Below are 21955 nucleotides of genomic sequence, written 5' to 3'. Positions count from 1 at the left end.
AACAAATCACCCCTCGTGTCTTCTTTTCCTCACCTTAAAATTATGCCTCCTAGTATCGAATGCCCCAACCCGAGGGAAAAGACAACTGCCATTAACCCTATCTATACCCCTCGTGATTTTATAAACCTCTAAGGTCACCCCCTCAACCTCCTACACTCCAGTGAAGGAAGTCGCCAGCCTACCCCTATATCTCAAACCCTCCATTCCCGGCAACACTCTTCTGAGCCCTCTCCAGTTTAATAACACCCTTACTATAACTGGGGAAGCAGAACTGGACACAGTGCTCCAGAAGAGGCCTCATCAATGTCCTGTACAACCTCAACATGACGTCCCAACTCCTGTACTCAAAGGCCTAAGCAATGAAGGCAAGTGTGCTAAAGGCCTTCTTACACGCCTGTTTACATGCAAACTTCAAAGAATCATGTACCTCAAACCCTCTCTCTTCTACAACACTACCTAAGGCTCTACTTTTAATTGTATTAAGTCCTGTCCTTGTTTGTTTTACCTCGTATTTATGCAAATTAAACTCCACCTGCCACCCTTCAGCCCATTGACCCAATTGATTAAGACTTGGAAATATACTGGCCGTTCCTACAGAGTCAGTAGGTCAAAGTCCTGTAACTCCGGGTTCGATTCCAGCCTTGGGCGACTGTGTGTGGAGTTTGCACATTCCCCCCGCGTCTGCGCGGGTTTCCTCCGGGTGCTCCGGTTTCCTCCCACAGTCCAAAGATGCGTGGGCTAGGGGGAATTGGCCATGCTAAATTGCCCATAGCGTTCAGTGGTGTGTGGGTTGTAGGGGGATGGTTCAAGGGGTGGTGTGGACTTGTTGGGCCGAACAGCCTGTTTCCACACTGTAGGGAATCTAATCTAATCTAAACTAAACTCCCTCCCCAACGGCACTGTGGGCATCCCTAAATAATGGAGCGCAGCAACTCATCACCACCTCCATTCTGAAGGAGAAATACACCGAACAGAAACATTAATTCGCCTTCTCTTTCCAGAGGCCACCAGAGCGGCTGAGTTTTCCAGCCCCTAGCTTTTCTTGCTCCAGCATCCTCTCTCGGGTATTTGGGGGTTGGGTAACCATTACTAACCTAGCCAGTGGAGCTCTCAATACAATATCAGAGAGTCTCTGCACATTCTCTTCCCTTAGCAACTAATTTACATCAACTAGAATGAAAATGAAACTCATGCAGTATACCGCCATATGGAAATCTGAAGCCCGCACTCCCACACCTATTGTTGGGAGACAAATGCATAATTACCGCCCCAAATTTAGTGAGGCCTTTGACAACGTTCTGCATTCTAGCCAAGTTAATAAAGTTAAGTCAATAGGTATTCAGGGTGGGCTTGCCAATCGAATATAAAATTGGCTTAACAGCAGGACACAGAAGGGGGTGAAGGGTTATTTTTCGGACTGGAGAACTGTGACAGGCGGTGATCCACCAGGATTAGCGCTGGGTCTGCTTTTGTTCGTTGTTACGTAAGTGATTTAGATGAGACTATAAAAGGCATGGTTAGTGAGTTTGTGGGAAATTAGTGGGACATTGGACAGTGGACAGTGAAGTAAGTCATCTAAGGTCACAAAGAGATCTTGATCAATTGGGTCAATGGGCTGAAGAGTGACAGATGGAGTTTAATTTGAATTAATGCAAGGTGTTGTATTTTGATAAAAAAACAAACAAGGGCAGGGCTTGTACAATTAAAAGTAGGGCCTTGAGTAGTGTTGTAGAACAGAGACACCTAGGGGTTCAGGTACTTACTTCTTTGAAGTTTGTGTCACATGTAGACAGGATGGTGAGGAAGGCATTCAGCACACTCACCTTATTGCTCAGACCTTTGATATAGGAGTTGAGACGACGTGTTGAGGCTGTACAGGATATTGGTGAGGTCTCTTCTGGAGCACCGTGCCCCGTTCTGGTCGCCCTGTTATAGGAAGGATATTATTAAACTGGAGAGTGTTCAGAAGAGATTTACCAGGATATTGTTGGGATTGGGTGGGGGTTTCAGTTATGGGGAGAGGCGGAGACTTCTTTTCTCTGCAGTGTTGGAGGCTGACAAGATGACCTTAGAGGTTTATAAGATTGTGAGGGGTATAGATAAGGGGTCTTTTCCCTTCAGTGCAGGAGTTCAGGTTGAAGGGACATATTTTTAAGGAGAGAGGAGAAAGATTTAAAAAAAAGGGCAACTTTTTATATTGAAAACAAACAGAATGGTTCGCGCGAGGAATGAACTTCAAGAGCAAGTGGAGAATGTGGGCACGGTTACAATGTTTAAAAGACATTTGGATAAGTACATGAATAACGCAGCTTTGGAGGGATATGGGCCAAGCACAGAACGATGGGACTAATTAGTACGGGATTTTGGTTGGCACAGACTGGTTGGACCAAAGGGTCTGTTTCCGTGCTATATAACAGCAGCTCAGTTATTCCTGACCTCAACTGCAGTACTATTGATGAAATAAACCTCCTCCTGTTCTTGACTGTCAACCAGCTACAGCCAAAATATCCTTTCAGCTACCCAAGTGCTGCATTTATCTGGAAAATTATCTGTAAAATACACAACATGCAGGCGTTCAAACCCTTTAGTCAGACACTGCAATGTTGTCTGTTCAAACTGACATGGTTATGTTTGGTGACCTTGAATCTGGCCCTTAATACTTGGCACTTGAGGTCTCCCACAGCCCCATGAGGCCATTTCGTTTGAAGTGACACAGGCCTCAGGCTCCTTCTGCCACCACCGCTGTTTGCTGCCTCAACTACAGCACACAGTCAGCCGATCCTATCTGCACAGCAAATCAGACACCGATCCAACATGCCACCTTGTCATAATTCCCCACAGCCAGGAACAGATGACACACACGGGAGTCCTATTCCAATGTTCCCCAACCTCAGGTAGATCGCATGAGCCAAAGCTCATTCGATAAAGGATTAAGTTACACTTTTTCTTAATTCAAAGTGGCGATTTTCCTCCCTCCTTCCCTCTCTGCAAATAATTCATTGCATCCTGTGCCCATGTGTTAGGTTATCAGTGTCGGGAGCAAGGGTTTTGAGGCAAAAAAAAAAAGGCACGTAAATGGAGTTGGAGATTATCAGAACAGCCATGGTTGCAGCGAGTGGCAGAGCAGACTGGCCCAGCACTAATGTTTTATGGGTACCTGGTGACAGCCAACCATAGCTGGGACCTCTTTCCTCTCCAATTGTGTCTTTTAACTAGGTGGAACTTTTTGACCTGGCTCCAAAAGAAACTACAATTCATTTTCTGGGCAACAACCTCAGCTTTGAATCTTTTTGTTTTGTGACAATCAGATGAAGAAGTGAGGCCGTGTCGGAGATCTGATTCTCGCACATTAGACTGTTGGTATAATCGGATCCCTGCTGCAACAAACATCACACATCCTCTGGTGACCTTCAACTGACTAAAAATAGACCACTCAAGGAGGCATGTGACATTCAGACTGGCAACATCAGTGCTGAGACTACTGTGCGGTGCCAAAAACTGAAATGTTTACATGTGAGTACATTCAACCCATCCAGTGTTAAGCCTGCACAAGCCTCCTTCAAGGTCTTTGATGCTGCCCTCGTGCTATCTCCAGAGGCGGACACCATCGATCGATTTCTGTCATTTTGGCTTCCGACATCACTCAGTTGATTCCAACCCTGCCACTGCCTCCCAATTCAGGGCTCGAGACTGGGCTACAGTTCAGTACAGTGTTGATGGACTATGGCTTTAAGGGGCATAGACCATGTATTCAGTTGAGATTTCCCATTTCATTACGAAATGCCTTACAATAGAATCACACAGCACAGAACAGGTCCTTTGACCCATTCAGTCAGCACTAGCCTACCAATAATAATTTCACATTTTAGCACTAGGCCAAGAGCTTTAAACATTATGACATTCCAAGGACTTTTTTTTTGCGCCCCCCCCCCCCCCCACCCCACAAAAAAAGACAGATTTCCAGCCACAACTACCCTCCCAGGCAGTGCATTCCAGATCCCCACCATCCTTTGGCTGAAGAGATCTTTCCTCAAATCCCCTCTAAGCCTCCTGCTTTCCACCTTGTTATTGACTCTTCAACTAAGGAGAACTGCTGCTTTCTATCCCCCTGTCCGTAACCCTCATAATCTAGCACACCTATATCAAATTCATCTCCCACTCTTCCCCCCACCCCGCCGACCTTCTCTGCTCCAAAGAAAACAACCCCAGTTTATCCAGGCTCTCCCATCGCTAAAGTGGTCTGTCCCTGGCAACATCCTGGTGAATCTTCTCTGCGCCGTCTCCAGTGCAACCCATCCTTCCTTTAGTGTGGGGACCAGAACTGCACAAAGTATATTCAAAACGGAGACTGGCAAATTTTTTATCATCAGTAAGGAAATCAAGGGTTCTGGGGAAAATGTAAGAAAGTGGAGTTGAGGTTGATCAGATCAGCTCTGATCTCAGTATGGGGACCAGAACTGAGCACACAGTACTCCAGCTGTGGCCTAACCAAAGGCCTGTCCAGCTCCAACATAACCTCTCTGCACTTATGAACTATACCATGTCTTGTATGGACATGCTCCCCAAGATCCTTCTTTTCCTCTAAACTTCCTACTGTGTTGCCATTCACTGAGTAGTCCCTTGTCTTGTTACTTCTTCCAACTTGCATCACGTCACATTCAGGGCTAAATTCGGTCTACCACTCCCCATCAGATCAACCCATCCAAATATCCTCCTGTAATCCACAGCTTAACATAGAACATAGAACAGTACAGCACAGAACAGGCCCTTCAGCCCACAATGTTGTGCCGACCATTGATCCTCATGTATGCACCCTCAAATTTCTGTGACCATATACATGTCCAGCAGTCTCTTAAATGACCCCAATGACCTTGCTTCCACAACTGCTGCTGGCAACGCATTCCATGCTCTCACAACTCTCTGCGTAAAGAACCTGCCTCTGACATCCCCTCTATACTTTCCACCAACCAGCTTAAAACTATGACCCCTCGTGCTAGCCATTTCTGCCCTGGGAAATAGTCTCTGGCTATCAACTCTATCTATGCCTCTCATTATCTTGTATACCTCAATTAGGTCCCCTCTCCTCCTCCTTTTCTCCAATGAAAAGAGACTGAGCTCAGTCAACCTCTCTTCATAAGATAAGCCCTCCAGTCCAGGCAGCATCCTGGTAAACCTCCTCTGAACCCTCTCCAAAGCATCCACATCTTTCCTATAATAGGGCGCCCAGAACTGGACGCAGTATTCCAAGTGCGGTCTAACCAAAGTTTTATAGAGCTGCAACAAGATCTCACGACTCTTAAACTCAATCCCCCTGTTAATGAAAGCCAAAACACCATATGCTTTCTTAACAACCCTGTCCACTTGGGTGGCCATTTTAAGGGATCTATGTATCTGCACACCAAGATCCCTCTGTTCCTCCATGCTGCCAAGAATCCTATCCTTAATCCTGTACTCAGCTTTCAAATTCGACCTTTCAAAATGCATCACCTCGCATTTATCCAGGTTGAACTCCATCTGCCACCTCTCAGCCCATCTCTGCATCCTGTCAATGTCCCGCTGCAGCCTACAACAGCCCTCTACACTGTCAACGACACCTCCGACCTTTGTGTCGTCTGCAAACTTGCTGACCCATCCTTCAATTCCCTCGTCCAAGTCATTAATAAAAATTACAAACAGTAGAGGCCCAAGGACAGAGCCCTGTGGAACTCCACTCACCACTGACTTCCAGGCAGAATATTTTCCTTCTACTACCACTCGCTGTCTTCTGTTGGCCAGCCAATTCTGTATCCAAGCAGCTAAGTTCCCCTGTATCCCATTCCTCCTGACCTTCTGAATGAGCCTACCATGGGGAACCTTATCAAATGCCTTACTGAAGTCCATATACACCACATCCACAGCTCGACCCTCATCAACCTTTCTAGTCACATCCTCAAAAAACTCGATAAGGTTTGTAAGGCATGGCCTACCCCTCAAAGCCGTGTTGACTGTATTTGATCAAGCCATGCTCTTCCAGATGGTCATAAATCTTATCCCTCAGAATCCTTTCTAACACCTTGCAGACGACAGACGTGAGACTTCCTGGTCTATAATTGCCGGGGATTTCCCTATTTCCTTTCTTGAAGAGAGGAATTACATTTGCCTCTCTCCAGTCCTCAGGTACGACTCCAGTGGAGAGCGAGGATGCAAAGATCTTCGCAAGTGGCGAAGCAATTGCATTTCTCGCTTCCCAAAGCAGCCGAGGACAAATCTGATCCGGGCCTGGCGACTTGTCAATCCTCAAAATTAACCACACGGCCCATATTGGAGCTGTCAGCAAACTTACTTACCAACCCACCCCCACACTCTCACCTGTATCTTAAGAGTCCTTTCGCTGGGCCGCCCTCAGCTAGAGAAAAAAATCCTCCTTGCCCTAAGAATTTGATGCCTTTTATTCAGATCCCCTCTCATTATTCTAAGCTGGAGTGAATACAGGCTCAGTCATACCAACCTTCATCATAGGACACTCCTGCCATTCCCCAGAAGCCCTGCGAACATCCCTTGCACTCTCTCTAGGCCATGTATATTCTCTCTTTGGTAAGGAGACCAAAACTGCTTGTAATACTAGAGAGACAGTCTCACCAAGGCTTTATACAACTGCAGCAAGACATCCTTACATTTGAACCTAAATTCATTCACAATGAAAGCCAAATGACCATGTGCCCTCCTAACTTATTAATCCATACGCTGGCTTTCTTTCAACAATTGGGTAAAGGGCATGCATGTCTCTGTATACATCCACATTTCTCAATCTATCATCATTTAAATAATACTCTGCCATTGTTTTCTTCCCCCAGTGAACGACATTACCCTTATCCACTTTATATTTTTGCGGCGGCATGGTGGCTTAGTGGTGTGCACTGCAGCCTCTCAGCGCCAGGGACCGGGTTCAATTCCAGCCTCAGGCGACTGTCTGTGAGAAGTTTGCACATTCTCCCTGTGTCTGCGTGGGTTTCCTCCGGGTGCTCTGGTTTCCTCCCACAGTCCAAAGACGCGCAGGTTAGGTGGATTGGCCATGCTAAATTGCCCGTAGTGTTCAGGGGTGTGTGGGTTATAGGGGATGGGTCTGGGTGGGATTCTTCAAAGGGCGGGGTGGACTTGTTGGGCCAAAGGGCCTGTTTCCACGCTGTAGGGAAGCTAACCTAATCTAAACATAAATAGATCTGCTATGTATTTGCATATTGATTCAACTTGTCTAAATTGAAGGCTTGAAGCCTCTTCATTCTCACCATACTCAATGTCTCAGTTTTGTCTTATCCGCAAATTTGGAACTATCATATTTGATTTCCTCTTTCACATCATTAATATGCATTGCAAATAGCTTGGATCCAAGCAGAGATACCTGCAGTAACCCACTGGTCACTGCCTTCCACTGAAAAAAAACTTGCCTGTCTGCTGACCAACTCTCAATCAATGCCAGTATGCTTCCCATGCGCTTCAATCTTGAAACATCTTCTCAGGGAATTTTATCAAAAGCTTTCTAAAAATTCAAATGGAACACATCCAATGGGTTTTCCGTTATCTATTCTACGAGTTAATGCCCTCAAAACAAAACTCCGAAAGGTTTGCCTAACATATTTCCTTTCCATAAATGAGCGTTGACTTTGTGCAACATTTAGTGTTAGGTTTTAAGTGTCTTGTTATCGCATCCTTTATAACAGACTCCAGCATTTTCTTTCCCACTGGCGTTAGGCCGAGAGGACTGTAATTCCCCATTTTCCCGCTACATCCTTTTTAAAATATGCTGTGTCTTTTTGTCAGGCAGTTGTTTAATTGCTCTCAGAGATAATGGGAACTGCAGATGCTGGAGAATCCGAGACAACAAAGCGTGGAGCTGGATGAACACAGCAGGCCAAGCAGCATCTCAGGATCACAAAAGCTGACATTTCGTGCCGAGACCCTTCATCAGAAAAGGGAGATGGGAAGAGGATTCTGAAATAAATAGGGAGGGTGGGGAGGCGGACCTAAGACGGATAGAGGAGAAGATAGGTGGAGAGGAGAGTAAAGGTGGGGAGGTAGGGAGGGGATAGGTCAGTCCGGGGAGGACGGACAGGTCAAGGGGGCGGGATGAGGTTACTAGGTAGGGAATGGAGGTGCGGCTTGGGGTGGGAGGAGGGGATAGGTGGGAGGAAGAACAGGTTAGGGAGGTGGGGGACGAGCTGGGCTGGTTTTGGGATGCAGAGGGAGGGAGGGGAGATTTTGAAGCTGGTGAAATCCACATTGATACCATTGGGCTGCAGGGTTCCCAAGCGGAATATGAGGTGCTGTTTCTGCAAACTACGGGTGGCATGATTATGGCACTGCAGGAGGCCCAGGATGGGCGTTTCGTCCAAGGAATGGGAGGGGCAGTTAAAATGGTTCGCAACTGGGAGGTGCAGTTGTTTATTGCGAACGAAGCAGAGATGTTCTGCAAAGCGGTCCCCAAGCCTCCCCTTGCGGTGGTCGAGAACGCCCTCGACCGTGTCTCCCGCATTTCCCGCAACTCATCCCTCACACCCCGCCCCCGCAATAACCGCCAAAAGAGAATCCCCGAGTCCTCACATACCACCCCACCAACCTCCGGATACAACGCATCATCCTCCAACACTTCCGCCATCTACAATCCGACATTTTCCCATCCCCCACCCTTGTCTGCCTTCCGGAGAGACTACTCTCTCTGCAAATCCCTTGTCCATTCTGCACTCCCCTCCAACCTCACTACACCCAGCACTTTCCCCTGCAACCGCAGGAAGTGCTACACTTGCCCCCACACCTCCTCCCCAGGCCCCAAGATGACTTTCCGCATCAAGCAGATACTCACCTGCACATCTGCCCATGTGGTATACTGCATCTGCTGTACCCGTTGTGGCTTCCTCTACATTGGGGAAACCAAGCAGAGGCTTGGGGCCGCTTTGCAGAACACCTGCATTCAGTTTGCAATAAACAACTGCACCTCCCAGTCGCGAACCATTTTAACTCCCCCTCCCATTCCTTGGATGACATGTCCATCCTGGGCCTCCTGCAGTGCCATAATGATGCCACCCCAAGGTTGCAGGAACAGCACCTCATATTCCGCTTGGGAACCCTGCAGCCCAATGGTATCAATGTGGATTTCACCAGCTTCGAAGTCTCCCCTCCCCTCACTGCATCCCAAAACCAGCCCAGCTCGTCCCCACCTCCCTAACCTGTTCTTCCTCCCACCTATCCCCTACTCCCAACCCAAGACGCACCTCCATTTCCTACCTACTAACCTCATCCCGCCTCCTTGACTTGTCCGTCCTCCCCGGACTGACCTATCCCCTCTCTACCTATACTCTCCTCTCCACCTATCTTCTCCTCTGTCTGTCTTCGGTCCACTTCCCCCAATCTCCCTATTTATTTCAGGCTCCTCTCCCCATCCCCCTTTTCTGATGAAGGGTCTAGGCCCGAAACATCAGCTTTTGTGCTCCTAAGATGCTGCTTGGCCTGCTGTGTTCATCCAGCTCCACACTTTGTTTAATTGCTCTGCATCATCACCTCAGACTGTAAGGGAACTAACTACATTTGCCAGCTCTGAGCAGTTTCTTTTTAAAACTCAAAAGGAGAAAGAAAACAGTAAGTGGTGATCTGAAAGGGCAGGGGAAGCAGATTGGGTAACAACTTTGAAAAGGAAATTGTTTACATACTTGAAAAGAAAAGCTCTCCTAGCTGTAACAGACAGAAGGTGGCAATTGAGATTAATTGAACAACACTTGCATATCGATGGGACAGACTGCATAGCTGCCTCTGCACTATCCTTCACGCATATCATGTTTCACACTTCTGGGACGCTCGAGAGCCAATGAATTGGCTGAGGAGGTAAACATCACTGCTGGGTCAGCTAGCAATTTCCAAAGGGCACAGATCACGCTAGCATCAATCAGATCAGTGATGTTTAGAAATATGGTGCTGCACTGAAGTGTCAGCCTGGTTGATATTGAGTCAGAAAGAGAAATAGGCCTTTCAGCCCAACTCATCCATATTTCCTAAACTGAATTAGTTCCATTTGCCTGCATTTGGCCCATATCCCTCTCATTCTTTCCTAAAAATGTACCTGTTCAAATGTTTTTTAAATGGCATTGTACCAGGCTCTACCAATTCCTCTAGTAGCTTGCTCCATACACACCACCCTGTGTGAACATGTTACCACTCAGGTTCCTTTTAAATCTTTCCCTCACCTTAAACCTGTGCTCTCTAGATCTGGACTCTCCTGACAAAGAGACCTTAGCTTTTTACACTATCGACGTCCCTCAAGATTTTGTAAAATTCCATAAGGTCACCCCTGAGCCGCCTCCAACACTCTGGGGAAATGAGTCCCAGCCTCTCTTTGCAACTTAAACCTTCCGGTTTCAAAAACATCATTTCCAATTTAATAACATCATTCCTATAGCAACAGGGGTTCTGGAGCAGGGTTCAAATCCACATTGCTTCTGAAGTTACTCAGCAGCTTACAGAGTGGCCCAGGGCTTGCTGAAACAGATCCTTCCAAACCTCAGATTGTTCTCATTAAGCAACAGAAATCAATGGCAGCTAAATTAATCTGATCAGGTCATCCCATTTCAAAGAAGGCTGGCAAACAAAACACAATAGGTAGAGGCTTTGTCGGATTGCTTAGCAGTATCAAATATTCTGGGTTCAATTTTTTTTTGTTTGTGGTTTAGAGATCCACTCGTTATGTAGCACTTAGCTATATGGTTGACTATTACTTTCTTCCTTTGCACTGTAAGAACCCTAGGACACACATTTTTGCTCACTGATCAAATAAACAATTCAATTCACTTCTGATTAAATTTACCCAATATAAGAATTTTCCACTGATTGAAACATGAGGATAGCAGCAAAGGAGAAATCTAACAGGCAGATGGATAAAGGGGAACCAGTCAATGTGATGTATTTGGTGATCCAAAAGGTGACACAAAAGGCTTCTACACAAAGTAAGAGCTAGTCTAGGATGGATGGAAGATTCAATAACCAAGAAGAGGCACGTGGTCCAGAGTCTTTCAGGATGGGAAAGGAAAAAAGGAACTTTGTATGGATCAGTGCTGGGGTCACAACTTACTTTAAACGATTTGGATGAAGGATCCCTGTGCTGTAACCAAATTTGCTGACTGAAAAAAAGCAAACTGTGAGAAGGATAGAAGTGTGTTGAAGTAGTTATGGAAAAGGCTAAGTGAGTGGCAGATCAGGAAAGGTGGACTGTGAGGTTACTACTTTGGCAGGAACTATAGGGAAACGGTGTCTGACATTGGTGAAACCACACCTAATGTAATCTACAGGGACGTTGTCACCTTAAATGACAGACATAATTGCACAGTTCAGAGAAATTTTAGTTAACTGCTTCCTAGGTTGAAGAGATTCATCTTATCAGGAACAGCTAAACAAATTGAGCCTACACACATTGAGATTTTAGAAGAACGAGAGGTGACCTTGTTCAAATAAATAAGATTCTGTTGGGAAGTGACAGGGTGGATGGAGAAAGAAAGGGAACGTGGGAATCTGGAACTAGGGAGACAGGGATTTGAAGTTACTATTGGACACCAGGAGGGCTTTCTTTTTCCCTCTCAGTTAAGTTTGATACTGAAGGAATTCTCCTCCCAGACAGCAGAGGCTGTGCCTTTGAATACATTCAGAATTGAGAGAGACGGACTTCTGAGTGACAAGGGAGATCTGGAGGATAGACAGGAAACAGGCCACAATTAGATCAGCCAGGATTTTTTCTGAATGGCAGGGCTCAATGGCCTCTTGCTGTTTTGATTTATGTATGTCCTTATGCAATTGCAAAGATTTAAGGATTTTGTGGAGAAATTTAAACATGAGCAAAGATCGGACAGTTTTTTGACCTCACAGAGGCAGCTGAGGGGAGAGTTAATGGAGTGGGGAAAAACGATACATTGAGACAGACTTGGGAGGAAGGACTCGCCTCCTTGCGCATGGAGTAACTAACCAGAGGACAGAGATTTAGAATAAAGAGATTCAAAAGGTTAGAGTTGAGACTATTTTACACACAGAAGATGTGGGAGAACTGGAACTTGCTGTCTTGAGGGAGTGGGGGTGGGGGGGGGGGGGGGGTTCTCAAGAACTAATTCCTCTATATTTAAGAACTACTTGGGTACATACTTGAGAAGCCCTAAAACCGAGCCACAGACAAGAGTAAGTAAAACTGAGATTCAGCTGATTGTACAGCTAAAAGATCCGGTCCCAGTGTGCAGAATGGCCTCTTCTGTGATGTAGTGGTTGTCCCATCAAATATGTCAGACTTCCCCTCAACTGCTATGTATGCATCAGCTCTCTCTCTCTCTCTCACACAAGCAAGACAAGTATTTGTAAAGAAACAGGTTCTACTGCCATCCATGAAGGTACACTCTGGTCTCTAATTGGCCAATCAAGCCCAGACCATTTCATTTGCACTTACTTATTAAGAACGCTCTTTCGATTCTTCTGGATTTTATATTTCAGTATGCTTACACGCCCTCTTTTGCCTATGACACTTCAGTACAGATTTTTAACGGTCATTCTGTCGGACAGAACTCGTGCCTTGCTGAAGAGACATGCTGTTGAAGCTTATTTTTATCTTACACTCATCAAGACACTGGCAAGAGTGGCAAATTTTAGACAGTCAGGCCAATTTATACCACAGGGGAAAACAGCATCAACTGGCCAGCAAGCTGACTTATCGGCTGAGGTGCTGCCACAGAGAAAGCAAAGGAGAGCAATTCGCTCTTAAGTTACATGGGAGCATGTGTTACTGAGAGCATTGTGATCGTTTGAAATTTGATATTCTTGCCAATATTCTACTGGTGTCCTGACCTAAAAAATCTCTGCAAAGCATTTCCTCTCAGCACTGAAGTATTTTGTTTTAAAAACATTTTGCTTCAAGAAACAACAAAATATAAAACATGTGAATCAGACGTCATTTTCTGCAGCCATGTAAAACATCTTTTGATAGCAAGAGATCCCTGATGGCTTTTGACTTTGATGCCTCCCCTGCGTTTAAAGAACAGGAAGCAGCCAGCTTTGCTGTACAACTCCAGGTTAAAATGATCCAGTTGCTTGAAATCTTGGGCAAGCTGCAGGTTATAATCCGTCGACACCACAGCGATTGTAGCAACGGTCTCTCTTCTCCCAAAGTACTCCAAAGGCAGACATCTCATGCAAAGTTGGAACAACAAAGTGAGCGAGGTGCCCCTGTTCTCTCCGAGGTTGCTGCAAACCTCCCTGAACACTTACCTTGCAGGGGAAAGCGTGCCTATGGGTTGCCACAGAGTGAGAGGAGCATTCGAGGGCTTACCTTATGAACACTCTGTGGGTTTTCAAGCCACGCAAAGTACATTTCCTCAACATAGTTCGAACTAGTCCCACTCAGAAAGGGCTCAGCTGCCACAGGCGCCGTATAGAAGCGGCCTTGCTGAAACGTCCTAGACACTGCTGGCCCATTGTGTGATAATTTTTTAGCAGTCTGAGGGGCCGTCAATGGCCTCAGCTTAGCAGCACAAGTCCTTAATCGATGCATTTTTGTTGTCACCTCCTGATCTCACCACAGCTCTGCTGGAAGTCTTGAAACACAAGAGAGCAAAAAGGGGAGAATGTCAGCAATGCACTCGGACAAAGAAAAATAAAGACACAGCGTTTAAAAATGCTCTGAAAGAAATGACAAAACAGTGAGCTCAAAGTATTCAATATTTGCATAATCTTTTCCCGCATGGTTCGAACGTAACTGCAGGAGGACGGAGGGCAGTAGTCAGTTTCAGCAGGTGGCATTTTGGGAAGTGGGGTGGGGGGGGGGCAAATCTCAAGACTGGAGTCAGGCTGGCTAGGATCAGCAGGAAAAGGACAGGCGGACAGGGAATTAGAAGGTCCTGTCCTTCAGGACATGGGGTTGAGAGATGCAAAGGATGGAGTGAGGCTGAGACCTCGGGCCAGAATCCGCAGACACAGCTCAGACTGGTCACCCAGAACAGGTACTTAGGCAAAGTACAGCGGGCACAGGCTGGAGAATGTTAATCTCCCAGCAGGAACCCAGGAGTGCAGGGATGGGGAGGGGAAGGAGAAGGAGATACACTTTAATTAAAAAGAAAGAGAAGCCTCTGACAATTCACAAAAACAGAACTCCCATAGAACATTCCTCAAACTGTTTACTAGTTGCACTGGGTAACAATTATGACGACACAGTACCTACAACAACGGCACACTGGTCCCAGCAAGTCAACAGTTTCAGTTCCACTGCTATAGGTACTGGGCCCGGCTCGCAACCTTGCTGAGGGGATTGCAGCAGGCAGAGATTCCAAATGCCTTGTTCACAACCGATTCCAGAAGGAAAGGTGGCAAACAAACCGGGGCTTGGATCACAAAGCCAACAGTTGGTCAGATAGGCTCCCCTATTTACACAGGCTGCCATTGACTGCCAGAGGGTACAGCGCATGCTAATCCCAGGAGTCCACCATCCAGTGTCCAACAAAGAGAGGTGGCTACACTTTGTGACTCCCTGTGCCAGCTTGCTAGACCTCATGGGAGGTTCACAAAGTTTGGAACAGTTTTTAAATAAATTGGCAAGTGCCCCACACCATAAACTCTCCCAAAAACTAAAGAGATTTGGTCTTTTTTCATTCATGGGAAGTGGGTGCCGCTGGCTAGGCCCAGCATTTACTGTCCTGTTCGTCCGGACTGCCCCCTTGAGGAGATGGAGGTTGAACCGCCTTCTTGAACCGCTGCAGTCCATGTGGTGTAGGGACATCCACACGGTGCCATTAGGGAGGGAGTTCCAGGATTTTGACCCAGCAACACTAAAGGAACGGCTGATATATTTTCAAGTCAGGACAGCTAGCGGCACGGAAGGGAATTTGAACGGGGTGGTATTCCCATGTATCTGCTGTCATTGTCCTTCCACATCGAAGCAGTCGTGGGGTTTGGAAACTGCTGTTCGAGTCTTGGCGAATTGCTGCTGTGCATCTTGTAGATGTTAAACACTGCTGCTACTTAGCAGTGGAATTGTAAGGAGTGGATGCGGTGCCAGTCGAGCGGGGGCTGCTCTGTCCTGGATGGTGTAGAGTTTCTAGAGTGTTGTTAGAGCTGCCCCCATTCAGGGCAAGTGGGGAGTACTCCATCACACTCCTGACTTGAGCCTTGTCAGTGGTGGGAGGGGCTTCGGGTGAGGAGTCAGGAGGGGAACTACTCGCAGCAGGATTCCCAGCCTCTGACCTGCTCTTGGTCCAGTTCAGTTTCTGGTTGACGGTAACCCCTAAATGTGGATAGGAGGATATTCACTTAATGTAACGTCACTGAATGTTAGGGGACAATGGTTAAGATTCCGTACTGCAGTTTTACTACGTGACCCTTGCTTGAGTCTGTATCGAACCCTAGAGCACTATAAAGTTCACACTGAATTATGGAGTTTTGCACTCAGAGGCCAAGATAAACACACTCTGGCACTGAACATCAGGGTCCAATGTCTAACAGTTCACGTGAAATAGTTGGTTCAATCCTCACCGAACCATCGATATGGAGCAGACTCAGGAAATCTTTAAACTGCTTGCAAAGGCACTGCATGCAGGTAGCACACTGCAATATCAAATTGCAGTTAAGCGTGCTGTAACAGGGCTTAATCTTACTGATTTTTGCCACTTTGATGTGCAATCAGCAACACATTATTCAGACCAGAATTAAAATAGCCTACCAAAGAATTAATTCTGGTCAAGAACTACTGTATTATGTGCCACACCTCACCACACATGGCAACTCATTATGGATCAGGGTACAGCGCAAATACATTGACAGCATAGCTTAACCTTCAAAGTCAAACTATCAGGGTTACTGAGCAAAAGTAGGTTGCAATGTTACCAGTTACCTGGAGAATACAGGGCCGGGACTAACATTTTGCCCAATTTGTTTCAATGTTTGGGAACCTGCATTCCCACTCAGTAGGTACTTGCACACTGATACAAGCACTAAGCAGATAGGTCATGACCCTAAAGATGGCTTCCTTCACGAATAGACAGGATCTGATCCTGTCCTTCCTGACAGTGCACAACCCACTTTGAGAGCGGGGCAAGAGGCAACAGCTCATCAGGGCTGGGTTGACACCGTGCGAGATGTTGAGTATTCATTCAGACCCTGGCACAACATCCGGCAGCATTTAAATTCAATTCATAAACAGCAGCAATGGAAAGCTAGTCTCCTTCACCAACCGTTGTAAAGGCCCATCGGGCTGACGAGAGTCAGAAAAACGTACAGCACGGAAACAGACCCTTTAGGTCCAACTGATCCATGCCGACCAGATATCCAAAACAAAACCAGTCCCGTTTGCCAGCATCCTGCCCACATTCCTTTAAACCCTTCCTATTCATATATCCATCTGGATGACTGTTAAATATTATATTCTCCCTTCAGGGAAGGAAATCTGCCATTTTGACTCGGTCCAGTCCCATAGGACTCCAGACCCAGAGTGACATGGCCGACTCTCAACTGCTCTTTGAGATAGTTAAGGGGAACCAAGGTCAATTAGCGATGGGTAACAAAATGCTGACCCAGCTAGGGACACCCACATGCCACACAACAATTTAAGGAAGGCTTCCCGCTCACAGCAAACCAGTGTTAAAAAGATGGCGGACACTCGTGTAGTTGCACTCCCGAGAATGGACAAGGTAGAAACCCTGGTAGATTCACAGTGGGCTCTCAATTCCTACGCTTCTATCTTTCTTTATGTGTCACGAAGACTGCTCTTAGATGACAACATTTGCCACTTCAAATCAAGCCCCTACCCTGTTCTTGCCTGGGTCCAATTCCTCAATGGATTTTTGTTTCAACGTTGAGTTCATATTGTGACAGGTCAACTGGGTGAAAGAACCAGGTCCAAGCCTCCAGCATCCGACCCCTTCTGGCTCCAGTTCATTTGTCTGTCCAAGCCCCACCCTCTAGCAGAGGCTGACCTGTCGACTGTTCACCCTTCTGCAATTCTCTTCCAGAGGCGTCTCTCACAGGACAGCTGGTACAAACAACCGCACTCATGTCCACTGCTTAGGAGACATCCAGCCCCAATGCCTTTTTATAAAGGTGACTTCCTTGGATGGGGGATGAGAGCTCTTCAAAGAGCTTTTGTCATAACTGCAGTTTGAGATTCGTGATTCATTGCGGTGGAGCCTTTAAACATTCCTGTGTCAGATTGGGCAATCTCATTCCTGACTGGGCTGACAAGTCAGACAGTCCCACAACGCAGTGTCAGCACACCAGTCTCAGCCCAATTGTTCTTACACTGCGTACAAGAAACAAACTGTCCCCTTCAAATGCTACTTGGCGCGGTTAAGAGATTGTGCTTCCACACAACGCTTTGAGAATCTTGTCACATCTCAGAGCTTCAAAGTCTTGTAGCAACCACTTAGGTCCAAGTGCAGATGAGAGATAGAAAGTCAGGCTTCAAGCAGATTGAATGGCAAAGCAAATAAAAAATGAAGTTCAGAGAAACAGAGGGATCTTGTCCACAAATCACTGAAAGCAGCAGGGTGGTTAAAATACAGAACACTTGCCTTTATCAGTTGGGGCATAAGTGATTAGACAGGGGAGGTTATGTTGGAGCTGGCTTCGTTAGGCCACGGCTGGAGTACTGTATACAGTTCTGGTCTCCATGCTATAGGAAGGATGGGATCGTACTTAAGCGGGTGCAGAGGAGATTCACCAGGATGTTGACTAGGATGGCGCAGTTTAGCAGCGAAGAGGGACTGGATAAAATTGGGTTGTTTTCTTTTAGAGCAGACAGGGTTGAAGGGGCAGGGGGAAGTGATAGAGGTGTATAAGATTGGACAGGGTGGAGAGAAAGCAACTGCTCCCCTTACATGAAAAGTCAATAACAAGGGCCATAATTTTAAAGTGAAAGGCAGGAGGGTTAGAAGGGATTTGAAGGACTTTTCTCTTTGCACCCACAGGGTCTGGAATGCACTGCCTGGGAGGACAATTGAGTCAGGAAACCTCACAAAGTTTTAAAAACAAAAGGTATGTGAAGGAGCACTTGGCATGTCATAACACACAAGGCTGCAGGCCAAGTGCTGGGAAATGGGATTAGCGTTCTTGGGCCAGCACAGACTCGATGGGCCAACAGGCCTCTTCTGGGCCTCAAATTTAGTTTTCCTTCTGGCATTCCCCTCTAATGAGATGCAGAAAAGCTCCACAGCTCTCAGGCATCTACATTTCACATCAAGGATCTGTGGGAGTCGATGGAGAATCCTGACAGCTGGCCCTCTGATCAGCCGACTGTTAAAGACACCCAGCAGAGGGCCTCACCTCCAGATTAGCGCCAAAACAAGGCTAGGCTGGTGCCAAGAGGGGCGTTGACCACTGGATCGCTGATAGGTGAGTGTGATGGAAGGGTACAGACTGTCCTTTCCTACTTTTAGAACATAGAACATAGAAAAGTACAGCACAGTACAGGCCCTTTGGCCCTCGATGTTGTGCCGACCTGTCATACCGATCTCAAGCCCATCTAACCTACACTATTCCATGTACGTCCATATGCTTATCCAATGACAACTTAAATGTACCTAAAGTTGGCGAATCTACTACCGTTGCAGGCAAAGCGTTCCATTCCCTTACTACTCTGAGTAAAGAAACCACCTCTGACATCTGTCCATTGGGCCATGCCCTCAGATAAGAGACTAGAAAGCCAAAGTGGCCTTCTGCTTCTGTCAAAGTGAAGCTAGGTTTGGGGAGAGGCTAATAAGACACCCAGTCCTCCATTGAATATCTGTGTTTAGACGAAGTGAAGCTGGCCCGGCAGGGTCAGTTGGTAGAGGTTAAAGTGGCCTCTCCTACTTTTCTTGAGGTGAAGTTGAGTTGGGAAGCTCAGTAAGAGTCCCAAGACCCTCAATTTGCAGACAGGCATAGCTGGGAAGGCAGAGTGGCCTCCTCCTGACTTTGCCAAGGTGAATCTAGACCTGGAATGGTCAGTGGGCTGTCCAGGCCTTGGGACATATCAATCGAGGGCCTACATTTTGGTGGGGGGGGGGGGGGGGGAAGAAGGAGGAGGAGAGAGGGAAAGAGTGAGAGAAGAGGAGACTGGGGTAGCATGTCAGAAGGGCTCAACAGCCTCTCACATTACCTCTGTCAAGGTGAAGCAGGGTCGAGAGGTCATTGGGTTGCTCAGGCCTTGTGGACCTGTTCTCGACGGCGGGGGACGGGGGAGAGGAATAGGCTGGAGCAAGGGGCGGAGTATCAAATGGAAGGGCAGAATGGCCTCCTCCTGCTTTTATCACTAGGTAAGGGTTGGGGGGACAGGTGGGCAGAAGAGACAGAGGTAACCTCAGCGAGAAGAGGGGGTGGCGCAGTGGGCAAGGTGACCTTGTAGCAGGGGAGCAGGGGCCTAGAGGTCGCACAAGGGCTGAGCCCGGAGCCGCTATCGGTCATCACACCCCCACCTCCCGTCTCCATCCATCCCCACCCGACAACCGGAAACACCCACCCCCTCCACCCGACAGAGAACCCACCTCTCCACAGTCTGCCCCTCCCCGTTGGTCAGCGGGCCCGTCAATCGACCGGTGGGACAGGCCGGAGTCGCTGCCCATTTGCTGAGAGGATGCCTGTCAATGGGTGACGCGCATCCGCCTGGCTCCGTCCCGCCCACCGGCTTCAGCTCCTCTCTCTCCATAACCCCGAAAATGGAGATGATGGAAAGTGAGGAAGGGGTGGGGAAAAAAATTAACTCAGCGGCTCCCCACCATATGCACTCACCCGATACCTTGGAAGCCACAATGAAGAAGAAAAAACAACTCGCGAACGACTCCCTTCTCTTTCCCGGGACAGACAATGCTTTTCCCTCCGTCCCCCTCGCAGCCGGCGCTGGCCGCCAATGACATGGAAACGAGCGTGCGCACCACTCCCCCCGCCCTACCCCGCAAATTGGGCGGGCCTGGCGCGCTCCACCCATACACCTTCGCCGCGCGTGCGCCCTCCGCCCCGGTCTGCGCCCACCCAGGTCAGTGAGGGCGCAGTCCGCTCCGATCCCCGCCCACGCAGCGCCGTGCGTGCATGCGCGCGCACCGCGTCACCGAGCGTCCTCGCCCCCGCGACGCGTCACACAGGCCGGGCGGGCTGCGCACGTGACCAGGCGGAAGCTGGAGGGAGGGTGTGAACAGCACCCAGCGCAATGATGGAGAGCTGCTTGGGTGAGTGGTTCTTCCCACCCCGTAAAGCCATAAGATAAAGGACTGCAATTAGGCCATTAGCCCATTGACTCCTCTTCCACTTCCCACTCAATCATGGCTGATATGTTTCTGAACCTCCCCATCACCCTTACTGGTCAAGATCCTGTCTTATCACTGGCTTAACACGCACTCAAGATACATTGTTCTTCAAAAGTGGCATCATCACCAGGTAGACAGGGTGGTCTCGCATTGCCAGCCTTCATCGGTGAGGCCTTTGAGTGTGGGAGTTGGGACGTCATGTTGAGGTAGTACAGGATGTGAGTGAGGCCACTTCTGGAGGTCTGTGTGCAGCTCTGGTTCCACCCCCCGTCCTTATAGGAAGGATATTATTAAACTGGAGTGGGTTCAGAAGTGATTTACCTGGGTGTTGCTGGGACTGGTGTACCTGCTGAGCTTGGATGCTAGCTTTTTGTGTTTTGTGCATGAGAACACCCAAATCTGTCTCTGCTGGAACTTTCTCCAGTGGAATAACATTCAGCGCCTCTTTCATAGGGTGCCCTGCGTGACAATGCATGCCCTTGCCGGGTGGGTGTCACACAGCCAATGACAGGTCCTCCCAGTGGCCTGATGACATTCATGGTCATCTCCACAGACTGTAAAGACTGTTTCCAAGACAGCCATTCCATTCGATTCACCAGTGGAACATCCACTGCCCTCTGGGATTAAAAAAAATCCAAAAATTCAATGCCTCCTGAAAGAAATTTCTCCTCATTCCAGCCCTCAATGACCCACCACATATCTTGAGCTTGAGTTCCCTGTGTTCTAGGTTCCCCAGCCCTGGGGAAATAACCTCTCATGTTCTCCCTAACAAGCTCCTTTAGAATCTTGTACATCCCAACAACCTCACCCTCCCACCCATTCTTCAAAATAGCAGATACTATTGTGCTCATGTTATGGACCAGATCCCCACCTCAAAATATATTAAGAAGGCAGCCTAGATCCTAATGCTTTCTTAATTTAAAGGTAAATGTGAGGTGTTGCAATTCGATTGATCAAACTACCGGATTTAATGCAAAACGTAATTTATATCCAACATCTTAGTTTAAAAAATAACAAAAGAAAGACGGAATTGGAATAACATAACTCTGCTGGGATCTGAACAGATAGTCACGATGACTAATTAACTGCTCCAATACAGTAACATCCCACAAACACACCCTTGGCAAAAGGCAAATTCAGAACTCAGATTGTCTTACATGCAGCTCCCAAAACAAACAGAAAACCCCTAGCTTTTGGCAGTAACCAAGAGAAGGGCAAAAAAAAGCTAGCTTCCACCTCTTCAAGACCCCAGCAGCAAATGCTGAAAGCTGAACTAAAGATCCTGGTTCTGTGGGAATTTCACCATACCCATTTAGCCTGCTTCTATTGTTCCAACTTTTAAAACAAAATACCCAAGGCCTCGTAAGTTGTCTATATTCTCATAGACTGCCTGGCGGCTGATCCCATCTCTGTCTAAAAGAAACCGGGACAAAGCATACTTTTTAAAGCCACAGTATCATCCCACTAAGAACAACATGTAATGCCAGTTTAAATTATATTTTGTGTGTTAAGAAGGGGATCTTTCATTTGGTATAGTTGTTTTGGGCTTGTTGCTGCAGTTGACAAAGTTATTTTAACAAAGTTTTAAAACCTTCAGGGCAACAGTTCAGTGTGTGGAAAAATAAAATCAGGTTTTTGCCCAAAACATGGGTTAAGTAATGTACAGAGAAAGAAAGGATAACCCAGGAAGTTGATCCTCC

General features: G+C 47.3%; 2 protein-coding genes across 8 annotated transcripts in view; one reads left to right on the top strand and one right to left on the bottom strand.

Moving 5' to 3' along the window:
- The window catches only part of LOC125448161 (2-oxoglutarate dehydrogenase complex component E1), a 77672-nt gene extending 57783 nt beyond the window's left edge, over nt 1-19889 (bottom strand). For 5 of the 7 annotated variants that reach the window (XM_048523242.2, XM_048523244.2, XM_048523239.2 and 2 more), the window contains exons 1-2: nt 19744-19889; nt 13322-13586 (exon numbers count right to left, since the gene is read on the bottom strand). In XM_048523242.2, coding sequence (XP_048379199.1) covers nt 13322-13543 — 222 coding nt within the window. In that variant the 5' untranslated portion in view covers nt 13544-13586; nt 19744-19889. Of the gene's footprint in view, nt 1-1823; nt 1927-13321; nt 13587-19743 lie in introns of those variants that run through there. The other 2 variants (XM_048523240.2, XM_059641112.1) reach the window with 2 other exon arrangements.
- Nucleotides 19890-20083: 194 nt separating this feature from the next.
- The window catches only part of stard7 (StAR-related lipid transfer (START) domain containing 7), a 35562-nt gene continuing 33690 nt past the window's right edge, over nt 20084-21955 (top strand). Inside the window, exon 1 of the mRNA XM_059641215.1 lies at nt 20084-20177. The gene's annotated coding sequence lies outside the window, so the exon portion shown is untranslated. The remainder of the gene's footprint in view (nt 20178-21955) is intronic.

This window comes from Stegostoma tigrinum, chromosome 40 (genome assembly GCF_030684315.1).
Source record: "Stegostoma tigrinum isolate sSteTig4 chromosome 40, sSteTig4.hap1, whole genome shotgun sequence".
NCBI lineage: Eukaryota > Metazoa > Chordata > Chondrichthyes > Orectolobiformes > Stegostomatidae > Stegostoma > Stegostoma tigrinum.
The sequence above is the reverse complement of the archived record's forward strand: the minus strand, read 5'-3'. Positions and strand labels throughout refer to the sequence as shown.